Below are 23,548 nucleotides of genomic sequence, written 5' to 3' on the forward strand. Positions count from 1 at the left end.
ACCAGATATTAAACTGCTGTTTATAACAGTAAGAACAGCCTGGCCTATGCTAGGAAAAATCTCCTTAAAAAACTGTGGTGGGACAGGATCATTTGGGGAACCAGAGGGCCTCAGGTGGCCGACCACATCCTCTAAATAAGAAAGGGACACAGGCTCAAACTGGTTAAAAACAGCAGAGCAAGGGATCAAGACAGAGGGGTCAGACTCAGGGGAAGAAATGAGAGCCAGCGTGGTTGCAACCTTCTCAATGAAAAAAACACATAAAATCATTAGACAGTTTATGCGAGGCCTCCAAACAGCCACTTTGTGGAGCATTTAAGACTGAGTCAATAGATTTAAATAACACACGTGGATTGTGACTGTTGGAGGAAATGATCTTAGAGAAATATTTTCTTTTAGCCTCTTTGACTGTATCCTGATAGAGGCGCCAGCAGTCCTTTAGGATTTGAAGAGACACCTGCAGTTTGTCCCTCTTCCATCTGCGTTCAGCTCTACGACACTCCCTCCTAACAGCCCGAGTGGCGTCATTAAACCAAGGGTCAGTTTTAGCCTTGGGCTTTGTTTCATTTGTACCAATTTACAGGTTGTTATCCTTCCTATTATCTCCTATTATCATGTTGAATACACTAGATAAGCTCTACTTTAATTTAAGTTAACCTTAATTCAACCTTTTGTTTATTCCACTTCATTCCTCTTTCCATGCTTTAAAATACAACTCTTGTGTATGCTTTGATTTCTTTTTAGCATCCTTTTCAGTATTTATTTCTGCTTGGAGGGTTTCTTATAATTTAGTTATACATTATACATACAGTTATACATTTTCCCTCCCACGTGGGACATTTAGGTGTTCTTTGGATTTCTCCATCTATAACCACTGATTTGTCCGGCGCCTGGACATTTCTTTTTTCTAGCCACTGCTCGTCAGCAGTGAGTTTTGTGGGCTGATTCCCCATTATCACAGAACTGCAAAGCTTTCTCTGGTACTAAACTCGGGGTGGTTGCTGACACGCCCTTCTACCTTTCCCTTTATCACCAGTACTTGAGCTTTTGCAGGATACACAAAGAAAACAACAAAAAACAATGGAAGTAGTTCAGCAGCTTATTGTGCTGTAAAATCAACTTACTTCCAAAACACATATACATAAAACACATATACATACACACAGATAGACATTTGCGCGCCAATTTGTCACGAAGTATTTCACGGCCACTTCTAAAACCACTCTAAACACAGTTCCTTGTGGCGAACTTAAACCTTATTTGTCACGAGGTATTTGACGGCTACCTCTAGAACCAATCTAAACTTAGTTCCTTCCGGCGAACTCAACCTATTTCACGTGTTTTTTCAAGTAATTCGGCTACTTCTAACCTATTTTACGCGTATCCCAAGTAATTCCGGCTACTTCCAACCTTTGCGCATTTCCTGAAGTAATTCCGGCTACTTCTAACCTATTTTGCGCATTCTTCTAAACCCTTCCGGCGGTTTAAGACCAAAAAGTGTTTTCTCACCCTCAGTCGTCTTTTGCTGGTTGTTCAGGTCATCTGGATCCCAACGTCGTGGACCAGTACTAAACCACCGGCCTGGACCCGAATTCAACGTTCCAGGACTCTCACCTCTACCTGGAGAGGGCTGTCGACAGACTTCGGTGCTGGTTTACCCACGGCGTCAGGATGCAGAAGTCAGACCTTATTGGAGTCACAGAAATGTGTCTGTTGTTTCCATCGCTAGGTTCGAAGGACCAATTTAAATGACAGGGGATTTCTTTAAATCACCCTGCTGTTCTTTCTTTAGCCAAGACTCCTGAGTTTAGAAAACACAAACACTGCAGTTCTTTCACTCGCGAGGGCAGCCATGAACACAGGATCTGCGTCTATTGACTGTCCGCATCCTTTATTTATACAAGATGATTTGTGTGTGTGTGTGTGTGTGTGTGTGTGTGTGTGTGTGTGTGTGTGAAGATAACATCAGTCAAGGCAGCGGGTTTTTCCCTTTTCTACATCTGTATGTTCTCGTAAAAGAGCTGAGCTTAGTCTTCTCTACATCTAAATGTTCAGAACGACAGGATGCGGTTGGTATCTGCATAAGTTCATCACACAAGTTACTAGGTGAAAAGTCATGTAGAAATATGCTTAATTATAAAAGGAATACATTTCATGTAGCTGATCACATATATACAATTTTCTCTTGACAATGTGTTACATGGCCCTCTTCCTATTGAAAAAACAAAAGTTGTATCCAAGATGGCCGACTTCCAAATGGCCACCATGGTCACCACCCATCTTGAGGAGTTTGCCCCCTCACATATACTAATGTGCCACAAACAGGACTTTAATATCATCAACCATTCCCATTTTATTACGCTGTAGCCATATAAATGACCCACCCTGTACATACAGAATAGCATCACAAATGTGTTTCTCACACACGGCATGTAAATCTTCAGGTGAGGCTAAGTGAAAAACAGTCTTAACTTTCTCTTTGAAAGGAAGATTTCAAGAATGGGGCTGAAGGTATAGATCCTCCCTGTGAGATGGGGGCCATATGTAAGAGCTGTGGAATGTTTTTGTCAGACCCTGTATTTAAAGAAATGCTTTGCTTTTCATCTGTAGAGACAACGGCAAGGGCATCTCTCTTGGCTGCTTTCTCTCCATGCTGCAGCATGTGATTAAATGCAAATTAAATGACGCTCATCAAGTGTTTGCAGTTTATTTCAAAAAGCTTAACTTAGGTTAACTGGTGATTCTAAATTGACTAATGTTACCTTAGACTACTAAACAGACACAATAATCAAAGTTATGTTGCCCTATACAGGAAGTTGATTACATTAAACAAAGACTTAATCCCTGATCCTTTGAGTCTTACACAGTAGATATTGTAGCGTTCTGGAACCGATGTGGGTTAGCGGAGACGCCTTGACTGCTTTGACATCTAGGTGTTTTCCCTGCTTGCCCTGATAAAAAAAAAAAAAAATGAGAAGCTGAATCTAATCTATGGCAGCTCTCCTCTAAATCCTGGCAGTTGTTGATAATAATGTATACTTTATTAATCCCGTTTTCTGCGTTGTAAATAAATTGTCATTCTTTTGCTTGAAAGAGTCTGTCTGGTAGCCATGACAACGATGATGAGCCATGGCCAATCTCTCTTTCATGCCTATGCTGGAACTTCCAAAAGGTGAAAACGAAACATTCAGAGATCAGTGTATAGTGTCCTTTTACCGTCACAGCTGTGATGTAGACAATAGTTCATTAATTCAAGTTTATGTAATAGTTTAAGTGATACACTAACAATGACATCATTTTTTCCAGCAGGAGGCAGTAATACACTAAACTGCACCCGTTGTGTTGAAAGGAAGGTGTGAACATGTGCTGTAACCCAAATTAAGTTAACTGAAAATCTCTCTCACACAAACACATTCTCATTGTGATATCTTTCTGAGGACATCCTATTGACATAATGTCTGTGAAGGTTCTCAGTCATCCAGGTCATCGTAGTCTAAGGAGCTTGGAAAGAAAAGTGTCTGGACTTCTTTAAGTTGCTTGAAGATGTTTCACCTCTCATCCGAGAAGCCTCTTCAGTTCTAGGGTCAAATGGTGGAGAGTCCCAGATTTGAGCCAGATTTGGGAGTGTCCCCCCGAGAGGGACAAAAGGACCCCTGATGATCATCTACCTAATCACATGAGCCAAGATGTGAAAATGGGTGTAGGTCACAATCAGCCAAGGTTTCAGGTGAGCTCATTGGGAAGCCTAGTCCCACCCTATCATGTGATTTCCTGAGGTCAGATGGCCCAGGATGTGACTGGAGGCTTGAACTGAGAGGCCGCTCAACGTTTGCTGCATAAACTGCATAAAGGCGGTGCTCAGCTACCACAGAAAGAAAAAGAAACAGTGAGAACTAAAAGAGAAACAAAGAGCTTTGGAACAACGAGGCAGCAGGAGGACAGCTGCAGTTTAACAGCTTCAATTCACTGACAGGAAACAACATTAGAAATATCATCATCCTCAACTCATCTGCTCCACTGACACTGACACCGTCAACGGCAATACCTTCACTTTACCAACAGTTTCGATGTATGGAAACATCCTGTGAGTGAAAGTGTGTGTGAAGGTGTGTATGTGTGTGTTAGTATCAGGATCAGAGAATGACAGCTTTCCTCTGTTCCTGTCCAGATTCACTCTGATCCTCTGGAGCTTCTTCTTTACTGAGAGAGCAGTTTTAGCTGATGATGACCATACTGAGTATTTACCTTCATAGAACCATATTCTCCATAATCCAGACCGTACACTTCCCTTCCTCTGCACAGACTCTGCTAACACACCCAGTCCCCACCCTGTACTGTCTCCTACATCAACATCCCAGCTGTGAGTCCCTGAGTTAAAGCCCTCAGAGCCCAGGACAGAGCAGTAAAAATCAAACCTCTCTGGATTATCAGGAAGCTGCTGCCTCTCTCCTCGTCTCACACTGGTCAGATCTGCAGACAGGATGAGGTCTGGATGAGCAGTGTTTGGGTCCAGAATGAGAGGAGTGTAGGAGACCATGTACTTCATGTTGTTCCAGATGTTGAAGGTCAGGTTGCCCAGGTGTTTGGCCTGGTCTATCAGAGCTCCTGAGGGCAGCTGTGGATCATCCAGCAGGGGGCAGCGCTGGACTCTTTCCACTGCAGCCTTGTAGTTGTGCAGGAATGAGACGTCTTCAGCTCTCAGCTCCTCCTCTGTGGCTCTGACTGTGTCTGAAAGAGCTGCTATCTCTCTGCTCAGAGCCTCCATCTTCTCCTTCATCATCCCACTCTTCTGCTCCTCTTCCTCCCTCAGTGCAGCCAGCCTGGCCTCCTCTTCCTCTGCTAGAAACTGCTGAAGCTTCTTAAACTGCTCCTTAATCTGCCTCTCTGTGTGTCGGGCCTGGACCTTAATGTGTTCTGCTCAACGCCATCAAGACAAAGGAGATGGTCATAGTCTTCAGGAGGAAGTTACCCCCAACAACAGTGGTGAACATCCAAGCAAAAGACATTGAGATAGTGGACTCTGACAAGTACCTGGGTGTTCACCTCAACAATAAACTACACTGGACTACAAATACAGACGTCCAATATAAGAAGGGCCAGAGTTGACTCCACCTGCTGAGGAGACTGAGGTCCTTTGGAGTCTGCAGGACTCTGTTAAGGACATTCTATGACACTGTGGTAGCATCTGCCCTTTTCTATGCAGTGGCCTGGGGAGCGGATGCATGGACAGGGACAGGAGCAGGATTGACAAACCGGTGCGGAGGTCTAGCTCTGTGCTCGGATGTCTTCTGGAGTCTGTGGAGGTGGTTGGCAAGAGGAGGATGTTAGTAAAGCTGACATCCATCATGAACAAGCCACATCACCCTCTGCATGAGTCTGTGAGTGTGCTGAGCAGCTCCTTTAGTCACAGACTGAAACACCCATGCTGTAGGAAGGAGCACTTTCGCAGATCATCCCAACAGCAATTAGCTTTATAACTCCTTAATCACGATGTCATAACTCACTGGACATTGTGAACATCCACGGTCACCACTTCATTGTTAATGCACCATCTATATGTATGGACATGTGCAGGTATATGTGTATGTATATTTATACATATGTATATTTGTGTTTCCGTGTGTGTGTGTGTACATGTCTATACTTTTAGATATCCATTACTTACATAGTAATAGTAGTGGTAGAATAGTTAATTTTATTTATTGCATTTCCACAACCATCTATCCATAATCACAACCTGTGTATGCTACCATTGTATATAGTTTATTATTGTATTTATTTTGTATGTTTGTATTGGTATTTTTTTTATATTTTCTTCTGCTATCTATCTGAGCTGAATTAACACACAAATTTCCCCACTGTGGGATCAATAAAGTCTATCTTATCTTATCTTTATAAGGTTGGGAAAACCTGCAGTCAGCTGAGATTGAAGAAGTCACTTGGATGACTGATGAAACATTTCGACCACTGAAAACGATACATCCAGATGAACAGAATCAACCTTTTTGGACACAAAATGTCTTCTAGCTTTAAAAAAAAAATTACAAATTAATTAAACTTAAAATTAAGTACATTAATTCAATACATTTCAACAGAACCATGCACTGGTGTTTACTTCACTACAAACTTAAAGTACATTTAAAAATGACTAAGAAAAACAATGAATAAATTCAATATACAATACTACTGCCCTAAAAGTAAATACAGCCCAGAGAGTGAGCTGCTTTGCAGGGGTTTGCAATCTCAGAGTGCTTTTTGTAATTCTTCTTTTGTTTTTTAAACTGAATCATGTAAATCCACTCTAAACGTAGAGGGAAGATCTGCATTAAAGGGAAGAGAAGAAGCTTCCCAGGTGTGAGAAAAAATATAGATGTCCTTAAAACCCCTGGGAGGGAATTTAAAGTTGTGAATTTCAAAGTATAATTAAAATGCTCTTATGTATCAAACTTATGTAAACAAACATTTGTATTTAAAAGAAGAGAAAAAATAATTTACAGTGATTACATGACATAAAAATATCTGTGTGCTAGAAAGTGAAGTCTCTGTATTTGAATGTGCTGAAAGTAATGCGTTAAATAACCATGAAATTGTTGAAATGTTAAAAATAAAATGTCTAAAGATTCTAAGAAAGATTCTGAATTCTTCCATTTCTACTCGATTAGTCTGCTTTTTGGTTTAACATTTAATTTCATTTAATATCCGTGAATGAAGAAACAGAGCAGAACTTTTTGTCTTGATGCATGCTCAGTCATCCAGATAAGGAAATCACACAAAATTCATTCTGTTCATCTGGACGTAGCGCTTTCTTTAATTTTCACTGTCATAATATTTGGAAGTAACAGTTTTATGTTTTCATTAAATTATGCTGCTATCACAGCATAATTCACAAACAAGTCTTTACCGTAATATCAGTTTATATCTAAATTATATGTTTTGCTGACTTGTACCATTAAATTTATGCATAACTGTTTTGAACTTTCAGGAAACCTAAACCTTAATTTCTATAGAAAAACAATGTCAAACAATTATGTCACACCTCGGCCTAGGAGAAACCGGAGCGCAACACAAAAAAACAAAAAATGAAAGAATGCCCACACGCCCTGCTCTTAACACAAGAAGAAACCAACGCTGCCACAGGATTACGGTTTTACGACAGCCAGGTGTTTTATTGAACTCAAAAAGCGTCAGGGTGAAAATGACCACAACAACAAACAAAACTGTTACCACACGCGGCCAAAAGAGGTCTGTGTTAGCTGTTGTTGTGTTTCTTCTGTACTGTGTTTTAAAAATCTCTGCAGGTTATTCCTCTAATGAAGAGCAATGGGCTGCTGATTGGACCGTGGATCATGTGACTGCATTTAACAAGCCGCTCCGACAGCTACTAGGAGGAGAGAGAGAAGGGAACAAGTGCGAGAGTGCTCCAATTGACAGCAGACTCAGACCCGGTCCCTGACTTCCAAACTGTTTGTGTTACTCTGCATATGTGTAAGTGTGCTCTCAAGCTTGCTCTTCATTGGAAAGAGGTAGAGTTGGAGTCTAAGGGCAAAGACCTTATGCATCTTTGCATAAGAGCTATGCTCGGCTCAATGGCACTGTTCCTGTTCCTGTAAGTTAAACCTCCGACACTTTTGTTGTTGACCAGTTTAACACCAGCAAGCAGTTGTCTAAGTACCTCCTTTTAGGGAGGGAGAGGTTGACTCTTATTTTACTACTTTTGAGCGTATTGCAGCCACCTTAAAATGGCCTAAAGCTGTATGGAGTCTGTTGTTGCAATGTAAATTAGTGGAAAGAGCGCAGGAAGTTTGTGCAAGTCTGTCCATTGCTGACAGTCTGAATTATGAGGCTGTCAAGTCCACTATTCTACAGGCTTATGAATTGGTTCTGGAGGCGTATGGCCAAAAATTTAGTTCATGTAATAAGTGCGACAGACAAAGGTTTGTGGAGTTTGCATGAGAGAAAACTCTCTTATTTGATAAGTGGTTAGCTGCTAGTAAAGCTAGTAAAGTGGAGAACTACTCAGCTAAGAGAATTAATCCTGTTAGAGGAGTTTAAGACATGTCTCCCAGAGAATATTGTGGTATTCCTGAATAAACAAAAGGTAGGGTTACTGTCTAAACCTGCTGTCCACGCCAATGAATTTGTATTGCCAACGTTTTAAGGTTTCTTGTAAGCGAAAGGCACATTCTGCTGTTGTTGCTATGTCAGATTGCAAATGTTTTTATTGTCATGAAACCGTCCATCTTGCCGCAGTTTCCCCATCGCTTCAGGGCAAGGAGCATGCTCAAAGTTCAAAGAAGCCAAAAAGTGTTGATTTTGTTCATTCAATGTCTACATCCACTTCAATTGGCAATGACACGAGAAGTGACAGCCTTGATAATAGTTACCGTCCTTTTTGTGTCGGAAGGATTTGTTTTATTGACTGAGAAACTGAAGGATGGCGTGGTGATCATGATTTTGCTGCACAGACACTCATTTTGGCATGCATTCCACCTTTTTCTGATGAGTCTTTCTGTGGTTCTGGGATGATTATGGGAAATGACCTAGCGAATGGAAAAGTGTTTTGTACTCCGAGGGTAATTGAGAATCCTGTATCTAATTCTTTGTCGTCAGATCCTTTTGCTAAGTGCTTGCCATCTGTTTTTCCTGCTTGCGTTGTAAGCTGCTCACACAAGCGAAAGTATGGTGATGTTGATTTGTCTGACTCTTTTCTTTGTACTGATTCTGAACCAGAGTCTGAATCTAAAACCTGTGACCCACTGGTAGATGACTCTGAGACAATGCTGTCCACTAGTCCATCAGTGACATCTCACCTGCCTTTGGGAGTTAGCGAAAAGGATTTTGTTCTGGCACAACACCGTGACCTGACCCTCGTGACTTGTTTTTTAGCTGGCAACACTAGTGACCAGAACCCTCGTGTTTATATTGTTGAGGATGATGTGCTAATGCGTACCTGGTACCCGCCTACATCTGGTGATTTATGCTGGAATGTGTTTAAACAGGTTCTTGTGCCTCAACACTATCGTCACCATGTTCTCAGTCTTGCCCATGACAATTTTTCTGGACATTTGGGTATTAGGAAAGGCTACCACCGCATTCTGTGCCATTTTTTGGGCCAGGATTGAAGACTGACGTGGCCAAGTACTGTCGTTCATGTCACACCTGTGAAATCAGTGGTTAGCCTAACCAAACCATACCACCTGCCCCATTAGACCCTATTCCAGTTTTAGGGGAACCTTTTGAGCATACTTATCAACTATGTTGGTCCACTTCCTAAGACAAAATCGGGATATCAGTATCTTCTGACTTTAATGTGCATTGCTACGCGTTTCCCTGAAGAAATTCTGTTACGTGGCCTTAAAGTTAAATCTGTTGTTAAGGCTTTGGTGAACTTCTTTTGTATTTTTGGGCTGCCAAAATCTGCCAAAACAGACCAAGGCTCTGATTTCATGTCTAAGATTTTTGCTCAAGTCTTATGATCACTAGGTATCTAGCATCACAAGTCTAGTGCATATCATCCCGAGTCACAAGGGGCACTAGAACGTTTTCACCAGACATTAAAATCTATGATGCGAAAATTCTGTCTTGAGTCTGGAAAGGAATGGGATGGAGGTTTGCCACTGTTTCTTCTAGCAGTGAGGGAAAGTGAGCATGCCTCAAGACTTTTCTAGAAGTCTTGAGGCATGCTCAGTAATCCAGGCAAGGAAATCCTAAATAGTTGATTCTATTCATCTGTACGTATGTCAACTTTTTGTGACTTATAGAAAAGTTTAACATTAATAATTATCTGAATGATAATTATCAGGATAATAATAATAAATATCCTGAATCTACTCTTTTACTCCATACATATTTACACTAATATCTGTACTTCAAACATCAAATCAATTCAAGCCAAACTAGTAACACACAAGAGTAACAAATCATTGGAGGATGTTGCATAGAAAGAGATGACTTATTCCAAATTCAGGGGTTAAGTGGCCTGTTTTAGGGGTGTTTGCAGCTCTGCTTCAACAGCATAATCCCAGACATCCTCACCACCAAACAGGACGACCTTCAGATCCCACTGTCACACTGCTCCCGCTGCCAGACTGCAACTGCACCTTATGTACATTCTGTAGTTCTGTACTACAGAATCTGTAGTATTCTGTAGTATCTGTAGTATTCATTCCACCTCATTTCATTTCCGTTATCCTGCATCCATACTGAGCTGGAATCCATAAAAACACAACTGTAAGTCCCATCATGTGTATTATGTAAAGCATTTGCTGAACCTCTGGTAGAACACCTGCTTTACTTTCTGAGTGGCTACACTGTAAACCAACCAATGGCGAGCTTGAGTCTGAACAAATGACTGTTTTTAACAGTCTTGTGTCTTCTACCCATGAACAGCTAACAGAATTGCTGGTAATGGCACTCTTTGATTCATGTTGAACTGATTCAGTTTAAGTTCTATTGCTCTCCCAGTCAAGGTTCATGCAAAGCTCTTTGTTTCCTGCCTTTCTTTTTCGCAGCAAGATTTGAGTATATCTTGTGTTGGGTGATCCTGTCCATGGCCCTGCAGATTTGCCCAATAATTGAGTATTAGCTGCTTTCTTGTGATTTCTAGTAGCATCTCACCCATTTCTACCTGTAAAACTGCTGTTGGGGTTGTTTTAAATGCACGTGTGGAGCATTTTAGTTCCTGATACTGAATGAAGTCTAACTTTAAAACTCATCTGAATCAATTAAGAAATCTCAAACTCAACACAAATGACTGTGAATAACATAATACTCCCTACACTTCTGATTAACACATTTGCACAGCTACATGGCTCTATATAAGAAAAAATATTCAACAAATCCCTTCGTTTCCTGAAACAAACAGAAGGAATCATTATTGGGAAAAACTCTTCCTTTTGGTTTAACTTGCTGATATCAGGTATCAAGTCCACCAGAGTAAGCACAGCTGGACCTGATCACACTTACGATGAAACATTTCAACCAACTTTAATAAAACATAAAATCCTTGTTGCCTTAGGCAGTGGTGTGTACAGTGCCAACCTCATTTATATCTGAACAAACATTTTTTTTTTTACCTCGTATATAAACAATGGCCCTGTTATGATGTCACAGGTGAGGCCTGAGACAGAGATCTGCTCAGAGTGACCAGAGCCAGGTCAGTGAAGACAAACTGGCTGTAAATGTAGTGCCCCCCTTCCCACCCACCAGCTATGAAACCCTCTATCTGTCACGGTTTGCGGGTGCAAGCCGTGTGGGAATTATTTAGGACCAGAAGCAGCAGCTCAGGTGCAGGTGAATATTTATTGACGGGAGTGCAAATCAACAGAAATGGCAGGTGACATGAACAGGAAAACCTAAACTGGGTAAAACTAACAAAACAAACCAGAAACGAAGATGCAGGGAGGTCCAGGGAAATACACATGGAGAGATGCAGGGAGACCGAGGGGAAACAACACAGACGAACCAGCAACGAGGACGAGGTAACACACACTATAAATACACACGCCAGGAATCAGGGGAAGGGAAACAGGAGGGAAACACACCTGGAAGACATCACAACTGACGAGGCAGGGGAAAACGTAAACAGAACGCACTGACATAAGACACAGACCTTCACAATAAAACAGGAACTACACATACAAGGACACACACGGGCTGAACAGAGTAAACACTAAACGGAGGAAGAACAGAACCAAAAATCACACTAAATAGAAAAACACAAAACGCTGGGTCAAACGGATCATGACACTATCCCAGTTCTCTCAGTTTGTACTCACTGGCTGGTGTGAAGCTCCTCGGCTGGTTGTGTCGTCAGTGGCGTGGCAGTTAATGTTGACTGTTTCCTTTCAAAAAGGAAAAAAGGAAAGGAAAAAGAAAGTCTGAGCAGCTCTCTTCTGGGCCATCACCTCACATTCACTTTTTTTTCTCACATACACAAATACAGATGAGTGTGTTTGACATACAAAAGTCCACATTAATTATTGACATGCTTTTATGGTGCCATTAGCGCAGTAATACACAGTTGGGACATTATATATTTGGACACTGTCAAGTTTAGTCTTTTTACCTGCTTACTGAAACACATTTTAATTATAGTTATATAATGGACATAATGTTTAGACTTAAAGCTGCATTTGAGGGTATCCACACTTAAACTGGATGAAGGGTTTGGGAGTTTCAGCTCCTGACCATTTCCCACCCTGTTTTTACAAGGGTCAATCTTATCTCTACGTCATCCTCGTCTGAAGTGTTGGGAAACATCCTCTGAGTGAAAAAGTGTCTTAAGATGAAATGTTTTCTGAGATTTTTTTAAATATATTTTGATGTACCCAGATGCTTTTGGGTTCAAGAGAAAAATATTTTCTAAAGTTTAGATTTAAATGAGTGCACATCTCAAATATACACCTAATCACATGAAACACAAAAACCTTCTGAAATATTTTGTAATGATTGTCTTTTACATTTGGAGAAATGGGTCATTTAATGAATGAGCAATGAATTATCCACAGCTAACAAAGTACCCATATGACACAGTGTGATGTGTAACTTTGCCCACAGAGCAGCAGGGAGTGGCCTCTGTTAAACACAAGAGAAGAAACTGCTAAAGTAGGCAATGCTGTCAGTAATCCATATATTCCTCCACTGCTCCCCCCACCCCTCTTTCTAGGCAGATGGGTAGAGGCGTGTCCTCCAATAAGTAGTGGCTGGCTAGAATACCTATAGAATAACATTGGCTAGGAAAATGAAATCCCACCCCTTTGTAAGAAGTCAAGAGAGTAATAATGAATTAGAAGCTCATCAGTTAAAACAAGTTGTGTTGTTTGGGATAACTGTAACCTGAGACAACACTGTGTAGACTGAAAGAGGAGATTCAGTGTTGTGAGTGTAGGCAGTAAGTGTGCTGCAACTGTTTTTGGTCAGTTTAGTTCAACTTAGCTAGCATGGCTAGCTAGTCTTGTAGCCATGCTCTTTGTTGATATAGCTTTAGTTTTGTTTTCTGACAGGTGAAATTGACTTTACATCACATCTCTGTTGCTATAGTTGTTTTAAACTTTTAGATAATGTGGTTTATTTCCGGCTCTGTTTGTTTTTTGAAGTTACCTCATTCCTGCGTTAGTGTGCAGCTACGGGGGCTTTTTTCAGTGCTAATTGTATCACTAATGGTGGTATGACTGCTATGACTAGTCCACATGTACATTTAAATCGATAATGCTGTGAAAAATGTATTTTTTTTAAAAAAGCAATGAAGAGTATAAAAAGGTAAAATGATGTGACAGAACTTATGAATCAAATGTAGTGGTGTAGCAATATTTTGAGAGTTCAAAATTTTATTTTTATTATGGTCATTAAATATTGTTGTTTATTGATTTGATGCAGTATTTATTATTATTATTATTATTATTATTATTATTGTTATTAGTAGTAGTAGTAGTAGTAGTAGTAGTATTCCATGGAACATTGATTTGGGTTTCTCCTTAATGGTGGAGAACCTTTGCTTAACCGGATCAGTGTGAAACAGTGAAAACACAACCTCACATAATTTCTTGTATTTATGTAAGGCTATCCTGAGGCTCCACTGCTCAGTCTTTCTCTCTTAAACTCCTCCTTAAAACTCTGAATCTGCTCCTACATTTCAGTATCCTGCAAATCTCAGGTGGGTTTTGTTTGCATCTGCCAGTAACTGTATAATAATATAATAATAGTCCTTCAACTACTAATAAAATATGTATGATTCTTTCCTTATTCAAAGATTACTATGTTTTTATAGTTACTTTATCCAAGTAATGCAACTGTTTTCTTTCAATAAAAACCATTTATTTGTCCAGCCAATTCCAGCGACCATAGGCCAAGAGGCACTCTGGAGAGGTCACCAGTCTTTTGCAGGTCTCACAAATGCTATGTCCCAATTCAAGTGGAGCATCTTCCTGAAGCTGCAATTGAAGGCTGATTACATAACGACGAAGGCTGTCCTAATTCGAAGGCTGCTCCAAATGCGGCCGACAAATGTGTCTTTCATTTCCCCAAAATTGAGGGATGGGTCATGTGTATCCTTCGTGGCCCAACCTATCACAGAATTCATAGCACAGGCCAGCCAATTCCAGTTTCCAAGAATGGCAGCAGCTACTTAGTTGCAACATTACTCTTTTCAATACTTTATTAATCATCAGCTAATGAGTTTGAAATATTACTTAGCTGTGTAAACTTCAAACATCTGTGATCAAGAGATCACATATTTGCAAAAGTGTGTCGACGTATTCAGAGACGTCTGTTACCCACGGTGGGCAAGAGACGAAAACAGGGCGTTGTTGGAATGCTACTACGCAAGTAACCCTGGCGGAAGGGGTTACATGAATATCGGAGCACTGGGTGCGGTATATATATATATATATATATATATATATATATATGTCTAGCAAGGAACATACAGCTGAGTTTATTAAACTCCACCGAGACTGGCTCCACCGGCAAATCTGAAGGCTAGACCGTCCAATTTCACAGCCTCACACTTCCAGCCTTTTCGGCCTTCAAAGGACCCGGCCCACATAGACCATGAAGGCATGGTCCTCAGAAGGATGCAGCCACTGAATTGGAACACAACCATTGAGAGACAGAAAACAATTTGCTTCACACCTGTGGGCTGTTTAGATTCACCAGTTAACCTAACCCCCACTAATTGCATGCTTTTGGCCTGTGGGAGGAAGCCAGAGTACCCAGAGAAAATCCACACAAAACACACAACTCCACACAGCAAAGGCCCGCTAAAGCCAGCTGAGTTATCAAAGTCTTTAGCTTTGGTAAACTCTGATGTTTTATGACCATAATTGATGATTCATTAAAACTTCAAATTAATAGTTTTTATAAAAAGTTGATATAAGAAAGTGTAAAAAGGGGAATACTGTGAGAAATGCTTTAACAAAATAGTGTTGTGGTATGGAATTTTGTAGTCTGAACAAAGAATTCTGTACATGATAAAATATATAATAACACTATAACTGAATAAGGAATCAATATGCGTATATTTGTGTGTGTGTGTGTGTGTGTGTGTGTGTGTGTGTGTAAGAGAGAGAGAGAGAGAGAGACAGTGAGTGAGTGGCATGATTTTAAGTAACGAAAAATTGTGTCAGACCATTTTTAATGGTATGGTATCTTTTTTTACGCCATCAAACCACAAGACTGTCATCAATCTACAGGAATCATATTTCAACATTGTCATCATTAATAATGTTTTTGTGATTTAAAAAAATTATTTAAGGAAAGGTAATAATATAAGAAACACAGAAATAAACCAACAAGTATTATTAGACGTGCCTGTTTATTATATCTGAAAACATGAAAAACCTAAAATGTCAAAAATCGGCTTTTGATAATATAAATATCATTATATATATTTAGAAAACTTTCCATTTGACTTGAATTTAATATAATAAAAAAATATGTATTTTTAAAATAATCTTAAAATGTTATTCTACAAAATGTGCAGCAATAGTTTAATAGTCTGTGGGACCCAGTAGGACCCTATACCTGCATCTCTACCAGTTTCTTTGCACTCCAGCCTCTTCTGTTCCATATGAGAGAATTTTCTCTACGGCAGGAGAAATTATCTCCAAGAAAGAACAGTGGAATAAATTCTCTTCCTAAGTAAAAAACAAACAGGATGACCCTAAATGCATCATGTTTTTACTTTGCAAGTCCATAACCATTTTCCCTTTCCAGTTCACAATCAATTCCACCCCCAGGTCAAAAATATGTATGAGAAAATTGGCCTAATATAATATTATTTATAAACATATGTCCAGAGATTAATTGCACAAGTACCTGGATGCAGGACCTCACAGCAGAAGCATACTCCATAACGTGTTGTACATTATTATATGTATATTATATGTATTTTTCATCTATCGCATCTACAAACATCAAGAAGTCACAAGTAAAGACAGACCACACCATGGCACATGTTTAAATGAGGAAAGTTTATTGATCAAAATTATTTATTAAACAAATAAAACACAATTTCTTCACCTCAAAACAAAAATGTTCAAAGCAAGGCTACGGTGGCCCACAGAATTGTGAACTCCTCGTGGGTAATCTTAATGAAGCAGTTTGTTTTATTTTGTAGATTGAAGCTGCTCTTCATATTTTTGGCCACAAGATGTCATCACAGAAGGATGTGTTGAAAGCTTCGGGTAACGAACCGTTTGTCAATACAAGCTTCAGAAATCTTCATTTGGCCAACACTAGCTAATAGTCATGATCTGCAAGACAGAGCGTCAAGGGATGAGGGGTGTGAAGATGCAGGCACTGATGTTAGCTTGGCTGTGAGTAAATTTATTTATTGTACAGGACAAAATACAAATAAAAGCAGGAAAACACACCGACTGACTAGAAACCAGAAGGAACAAAAAGACAAAACTTAAGGACTGGAAATCACAAAACCCTGAACCAAAAGACTAGTAATGATAAACTGTGAATAAATCAAAGCTTAATAATTAAACAAAAATCAAAACACTGGGTCACCGATCCAGGACCATGACAAATAGGATTGTGGATGCAAATAAATAATGTATAGATTGAGAAATTACCCACAATTCTCTACCCCTTTTTATTATAGCAGTTCATGAAAAATAAATTAAATAAAAAAATAATGCAAGAATAAAAAGTTCACTGACTGAACTGGAACTGATGTGGGTACCCAAAACACAATGTAAAAGAAAACCAGGAATCGGTCAAATGTAAACAACAAAAGGCATTTCAATATATAAGATGAGAGATACACATCTCTTCCTGGGTTCCCATTTCCTTAAGATAAAAAAGTTGCTTTTACAAAGGTTTAATTTCATTACGAAATACAGTTTACTTATTGAGTGCCAGTATGGCTTTAAATAGGTTTAGCTCAGTGGCTATAATGCAGCTTTAAGACATAGGTAATGTAGTTGTAGTTACCCAGAAATATGCTATAAGAGCAGTTTCTGAATTAAAAAAAAAAAGCATTTGACACTGTAGCTCATCGATTACCAATGACACAGATGGGAAGATATAATGTTAGAGGGGTAACACACACTTGTAATGTAATTTGCTAAATTATAGCTAAGCCCTAAAGTATTAACATTGTACATAGTACATAAATGACACATGTAATGCATGTAAGTTGTTAAAAATAACTTTATTATGTGCAAATGATTCTAATTCACATTGCTCTGTAAAAGCTTGAAACCTATTTTGGGTACAATGGAAAACCCATATATTTAGAAATTATTTCATCTAAATATATTACCACTAAATTATAACAACATTCACAATATTTAGTAACAGCCTAATGAAAAACTAAAGTCAAAATTGTTTTGAATAATGTTGAAATGGAGTTTATGTATATCAACTTTTATCCATGACAGTTGACTATGAAATATGTTGGAAGGCTCATATAAACAGTTTTATATACAAAATTATATACAAAACCACTGTAGTCTTGTATAAATGTGAAATTTTGAATCAATCATTATGCATGCTACATTATCCCATAATTGTGCCATACATTATCCACACATGTCAGTCCATATCCCAGCAAACTAATCATCTCCATTTACACACATCAAATAGAAACATGAATCACTTGTAATGATTAGAAACTTGAAAGAATTTCAAATCTAGTTTGGGGAGTCATTCAGTGAGAAACAGTGAAATGATTTTCCATGTGAAAAGGTGGACAGCAGAAACAGAAAGAAACAGTGAGAACTAAAAGAGAAACAAAGAGCTTTGGAACAACGAGGCAGCAGGAGGACAGCTGCAGTTTAACAGCTTCAATTCACTGACAGGAAACAACATTAGAAATATCATCATTGTTGAGTCTGCGCTTCCACTAGGGCTGCCACAAACGATTATTTTGATAGTCGACTAGTCACCGATTATTTTTGCGATTAGTCGACTAATCAGATCATGCATCCATTGAACGTAAAACGTACAGCTTATTGCACCAGCATGCATCTGCTCTTATATAACTATCATTAGCTTACAACTTTAAGTGTTTAAGGTATGTGCTAACTAAAAATGAAGACAAGATGATAGTTTATTAAATTTAAATGAAATTTGCAGATTGTTTTGGTGGAGTTTAATAAACGCAGCCGTCTGCTCCTTGCTATCTAAAATATAACAGGACACGGAGTATATTCTGGAGCATCTCACACTTCTGATAATCAGGTGTCTGCTTGACGTTTATTCAGCTGTGTAAAACTATAACTTTCAGCCAAACCGATTTACTCATGAACAAATAAAATACTGAAAAAGCCAAACAATAACATTTTTAAGTTATCTAAGTGGCTTATATATCATGTTTAACCTGAGTAGCGAAAGATTAGCCGGGAGTCCGGTGTTCTCACCGGCTCTAGTGAGCCTTGCCCCGGCTAGCTATGGAGCTAGTGGGTAACAGACGCGTCGAAAGCGTCGGAGCGCTTTTGCAAATATGTGGTGTCTTGATAAACTGAGCAGATATTTGAAGTTTACACAGTTACATTCTCGCCTGAAAATATGTTAAACGTTTATTTTGTGACCCAGAAAGAATAATAACAGTAACATTAAAACTAACTAGCTGCCGCCATTGTTGGAAACTGAGCTGAGCTGCGCTATGAATTCTGGGACAGTTTCTTCTTCTTCGGGGTTTAACGGCAGCTGGCATCCTTGTACATGCAGTGCTGCCATCTTCTGTTTCAGTCCGTTATTACACTCTTAAATCCTACTACTTATTCCTGCATCTTTTGGGATCTTACAAAGCTTCAAACGACGCGTCGACTATTAAATTAGTCGTCGACGATTTTGATAGTCGACGTAATCGTGACTAGTCGACTAATCGTGGCAGCCCTAGCTTCCACAGACCCCGCTAGTTTAGAAACTTATTCTCGTGAAGGACGAAGACAAGACAGAACATCGTCAACCGGTCTTTTACTCACTAGCGAGGGAAGTGTTGGGAACGAAGTGTTGTTTTTGTCATTTTTACTATTTCCATTTATTATTTTATTTTATTAATTCTATTTTTATTATTTTGTTATTACTGTCATTACTGTTGCATCATAATCATATAGCAAGCATATGTATACAAGAAGTATTGATACAAGAGGTATTGATATTGCATTCAGATGTTCAAATATATTGGTATTATATTAGTCTTTATTGCAGGTTCAAGAAGAACCACTTTAAGCTGTTGAGTTGAATTTATAATCTTAAATGTTTGTATGCAGACTGCATGGTGAAAGAAAAGGCCCCACGTAGAGTAACTCGAAAATGAGACAGGAAGTTATAGGCTTTTGAAGTTGCAGGCTTTTGCAGAAGTGAAACTGAAAGCAGACTCTGAATGCAAGTACTGTGAGTAGGATATGAAACTGTATTAAGCTTTTAGTAGAGGCTTTTTGATTATAACATTTATTCAGTAGATTACATATATAGTTCCAGTTAGGTTATTATATGTAAGGATGAGCCTCTGTTCTGGTGAAAGGTCAGAAGTGCAACGGGTGAGAGGTGAGAGCATTTAAGGGCGAGACACACATACAGACACATATAGTAAGAGAGGTCATGACACGTACGCAGTACATAGCACGCACGCGCCCCCGCACGTGCACGCACACACAAATTAGATAGACTCATTTAGTAGGTAAGAGTTTGGTCATGTTTTGCTTATGGCTGCAAAGTCGAGGCGTACGTGTTAGTCTGTTCCAGGAAGTGCACCAGATGTCCCAGAGAGAAGCGACAGCGAAGACGAGCTGAGGGGAAGCGCCGACCCGAAGACAATGTTCTTTTAAAACTATGTTAAAGGTTGTTGACAGAACATTTGTGGTTTTGAGTTGACGTATGCTGTATTGTGTCTGAGAGGGGGGGGGGGGAGCAGTATCACCCCCAACCCTATAAAACCTTTGTTTGACGATTGTAAGTTTAGTTCGACGCTGAAATCTGCACGGCGGTCGGACTCACACATGTGTATTCATTAAAATGCCGTCTAATTGCACACGCTGGATCTGTGCTTATTTTGGATTCCTCCTCAATAATTCTGAACCCTTGACAGAAGGCTTGGTCAGAACCAGGCTGTGGAGCTTAACGCTCCTCATCTGTCTCCAGCCCAACTCCTTCAGAGTGTAGCCCTCCTCGCAGCTATTTATTTCCATGACAGTTACAGTTTACACAACACAACACAACACAAGCACCTCCCACCGTAACCCCCCCCCCAATGGTTCTAAAAGACAAGGCACTATGTGTATGTGTGTGCACGTGTATGCATTTCTATGCATGTGCAAGAACGTGTGTGTGTGTGTGTGTGTGTGTGTGTGTGTGCATGTGAGAATGTTTTTAACAAAATCCTTGGTCAAAAGAGGGTAATCTCCCCCACACCCAACATATGGCTTGATTCCTGTATTGGTTCACCATACACAACACAGGTGAAGCCATAAAAGGGCAGGAAGTTTACCAAACACAACAAACAGAATCTTCACATGGATGTGTGTGTGATAAAACACAGCCTCCCCCACCATCGGCAGGCTGGGGAGGGGAACAAAGGAATGTCTTTGTTTACACAGTTTGAAACAATGTAGAGCATAAAAATGACAAGATTTAACAATTCATTTTAACAATCATCCTCAACTCATCTGCTCCACTGACACTGACACCTTCAATGGCAACACCTTCACTTTACTATCCACAGTGCCAATATATGGAAACATCCTGTGAGTGAAAATGTGTGTGAATGTGTGTATGCGTGTGTTAGTATCAGGATCAGAGAATGACAGCTTTCCTCTGTTCCAGTCCAGCTTCACTCTGATTCTCTGGAACTTCTTCCGTACTGAGAGAGCAGTGGATCTAGCTGATGGTGAGAGTGTGTAGTATTTACCTACATGAAACCATATTATCCATAATCCAAACAGTTTGTCTCCCTTCCTCTGCACAGACTCCGCTAAAACACCCAGGTCCCACTCCCTACTGTCTCCAACTTCAACATCCCAGCTGTGAGTCCCTGAGTTAAAGCCCTCAGAGCCCAGGACAGAGCTGTAACGATCAAACCTCTCTGGATTATCAGGAAGTTGCTGCTTCTCTCTTTCTCTCACACTGGTCAGATCTTCAGACAGGATGAGTTCTGGATGAGCAGTGTTTGGGTCCAGGATGAGAGGAGTGTAGGAGACCATGTCCTTCATGTTGTTCCAGATGTTGAAGGTCAGGTTGCCCAGGTGTTTGGCCTGGTCTATCAGAGCTCCTGAGGGCAGCTGTGGATCATCCAGCAGGGGGCAGCGCTGGACTCTTTCCACTGCAGCCTTGTAGTTGTGCAGGAATGAGACGTCTTCAGCTCTCAGCTCCTCCTCTGTGGCTCTGACTGTGTCTGACAGAGCTGCTATCTCTCTGCTCAGAGCCTCCATCTTCTCCTTCATCATCCCACTCTTCTGCTCCTCTTCCTCCCTCAGTGCAGCCAGCCTGGCCTCCTCTTCCTCTGCTAGAAACTGCTGAAGCTTCTTAAACTGCTCCTTAATCTGCCTCTCTGTGTGTCGGGCCTGGACCTTAATGTGTTCTGCTGTTTGACCAAACTTCACTTGAACTTCTTTGCAAACCTTTAACTTCTTCTTTAAGGGCTCCAGAGTTTCCTGAAGTGTCTTCTTGTGTTGTTGTGCAGCTTCATCGATGGGTCTGAATCTGTGATTGGTGTGATTTTCTGAGTCTCTGCAGACGACACACACTGGCTGCTGATGGTCCAGACAGAAGAGTTTGAGTTTCTCAGAGTGCAGACTGCAGAGAGCCTCTGAAGCTCTCTGATCTCTCTCCTGTAAGATTGACTCACACAGGTTCTTTAAAGCTCGGTTTAAAGGTGGTTCATCCCTTGAAGATCTTCTGTTACAAACTGGACACTCATGTGTTGTTCTCTTTTCCCACCATGTCTTCAGACAGTCTTTACAGAAGCTGTGGCTACATGACAGAAGAACAGGATCTCTGAAAACCTCCTGACAGACCGGACAGCAGAGATCCTCCTCTGATCTGGAAGCCATTGAGTCTGTGAGTGAAGCTGAAAACAGCAGACAGGAAGTACAGTCAGTCCTGGCTCCCCTCCCTCTTCTACGACCTTCACTGAAACTTCCTTTGAGTCGTGTTTTTGCTCAAACTCACATTCAAACAGTGCTGTATATACTGTAGATAATACTGGATAATCTTGGATATAATTCATCCAGTATTATCTGCGTCAATACCTTGTACCAAAACAGAGCAGAACAGCTACCTGAACGCTGCTCCCAAAGAGGTCAATTATCTTAATTATTAATAATAATTAATTAATAATTTTAAATTGTATCTGCATATGATACTCAAGGTCTTCTGAAAAAGGTTGCCTCATATCAGAAGTACTTGACTCCCTGATCTAACTTTCAAACGTGCAGATAACTCGTAATCTGGAAAGGACATAATGTCTCACTAATTTAGAAGATCATCATTTAGCCTGGAGAAAGAGTTTATTGCATTATATAAAAGCCCCTCGGAAAGCTAGAACATCTTATTATTCCTCACTGATTAAAGAAAATAAGAAAGCCAAGGTTTCTCTTCATCACCTTAGCCAGCCTGACAAAAAAAAAAAAAATTAGAGAAAAGATTACTCATAATCATCTGACAGACCTAACATTATATACAGCTACTTTCATTAGCACTGATATGAATTCAGACTCTTTTTCTTCAAATGATCTTTCTGAGTTAACTTCAATAATTACTTCATCCAAAGCGTGTAATTTAGACCCCATTCCTACAAGTTTCCTCAAGAACGTCCTACCATTAATTAACCCTTGGATGCACAACCTACCAATACCTACACTCTTCCACGAGTGAAAGAAAAATAAAATCAGTGCGTTTTTGTGATAAATGCAGTTGTTATTCTTGAAAATCTGTAAAACAAATGGTTGTAATATTTTCATATTCTAGGTATTCCTCATAAAACATGCTTTTGAAATTAGGCCATTCGCATTTTTATTTATTTTTTCATGAAATTTAAGAAATTGCAGCTTTTGTATCACTACACCACTCCTCCACAAAATCGATGCATCTTTGCAATAAACTAAAGACATTTTTCTTATTTTGGTTAAGATGATATATTTAGTTCAAACAAAAGATTAATTTCATTTTTGACATGTAAATCTTTTACTTTTTATTCACATTTCAGCACTTAACAATCAATCAATCAGGTCAATAAGTTGTCAAAACTTGCTTGTCCCTATGTCTGGAGGACAAACAGTGAACATTCAACTGGTCTGAAGACCATAACACTGTCCACACACAAAATTCTTATCTCCTCTCACTGTGTGCAGCCGTCACAGACTACTTGCTTCTGCTCTGTGACGGACTTGCTCGGCATATACTGCAGAAGCTGCGTCTTCTCTCTGCAAGGCACAAGTTGTTCATCCACTGTAACACAATCACTAGGGATGAATTTCTGCCTGCTGTTGACCAGGAACAGGTCCCATTTGCTGCCATGTGGTCTGTTTTCAGTCGGTAGGCTCTGGTCCTCTTGTCATTAAAGTGCAAGAAACGGCAAATATCTTCAAATCTTCAA

The 23,548-nt window shown here is 39.9% G+C and overlaps 1 protein-coding gene across 1 annotated transcript; it reads right to left on the minus strand.

The window, feature by feature from the left end:
- Positions 1-4,786: 4,786 nt before the first annotated feature.
- On the minus strand, positions 4,787-22,119 carry LOC120437779 (E3 ubiquitin-protein ligase TRIM17-like; the record flags this gene model as incomplete). Its single annotated transcript, XM_039608334.1, has 2 exons — positions 21,528-22,119; positions 4,787-4,909 (listed from the first exon to the last, which is right to left on the minus strand). Coding segments are annotated over exons 1-2 (600 nt in total), but the record flags the coding sequence as incomplete, so codon positions are not given.
- Positions 22,120-23,548: the final 1,429 nt, after the last annotated feature.

Source organism: Oreochromis aureus, linkage group 3 (genome assembly GCF_013358895.1).
Source record: "Oreochromis aureus strain Israel breed Guangdong linkage group 3, ZZ_aureus, whole genome shotgun sequence".
Taxonomy (NCBI): Eukaryota; Metazoa; Chordata; class Actinopteri; order Cichliformes; family Cichlidae; genus Oreochromis; species Oreochromis aureus.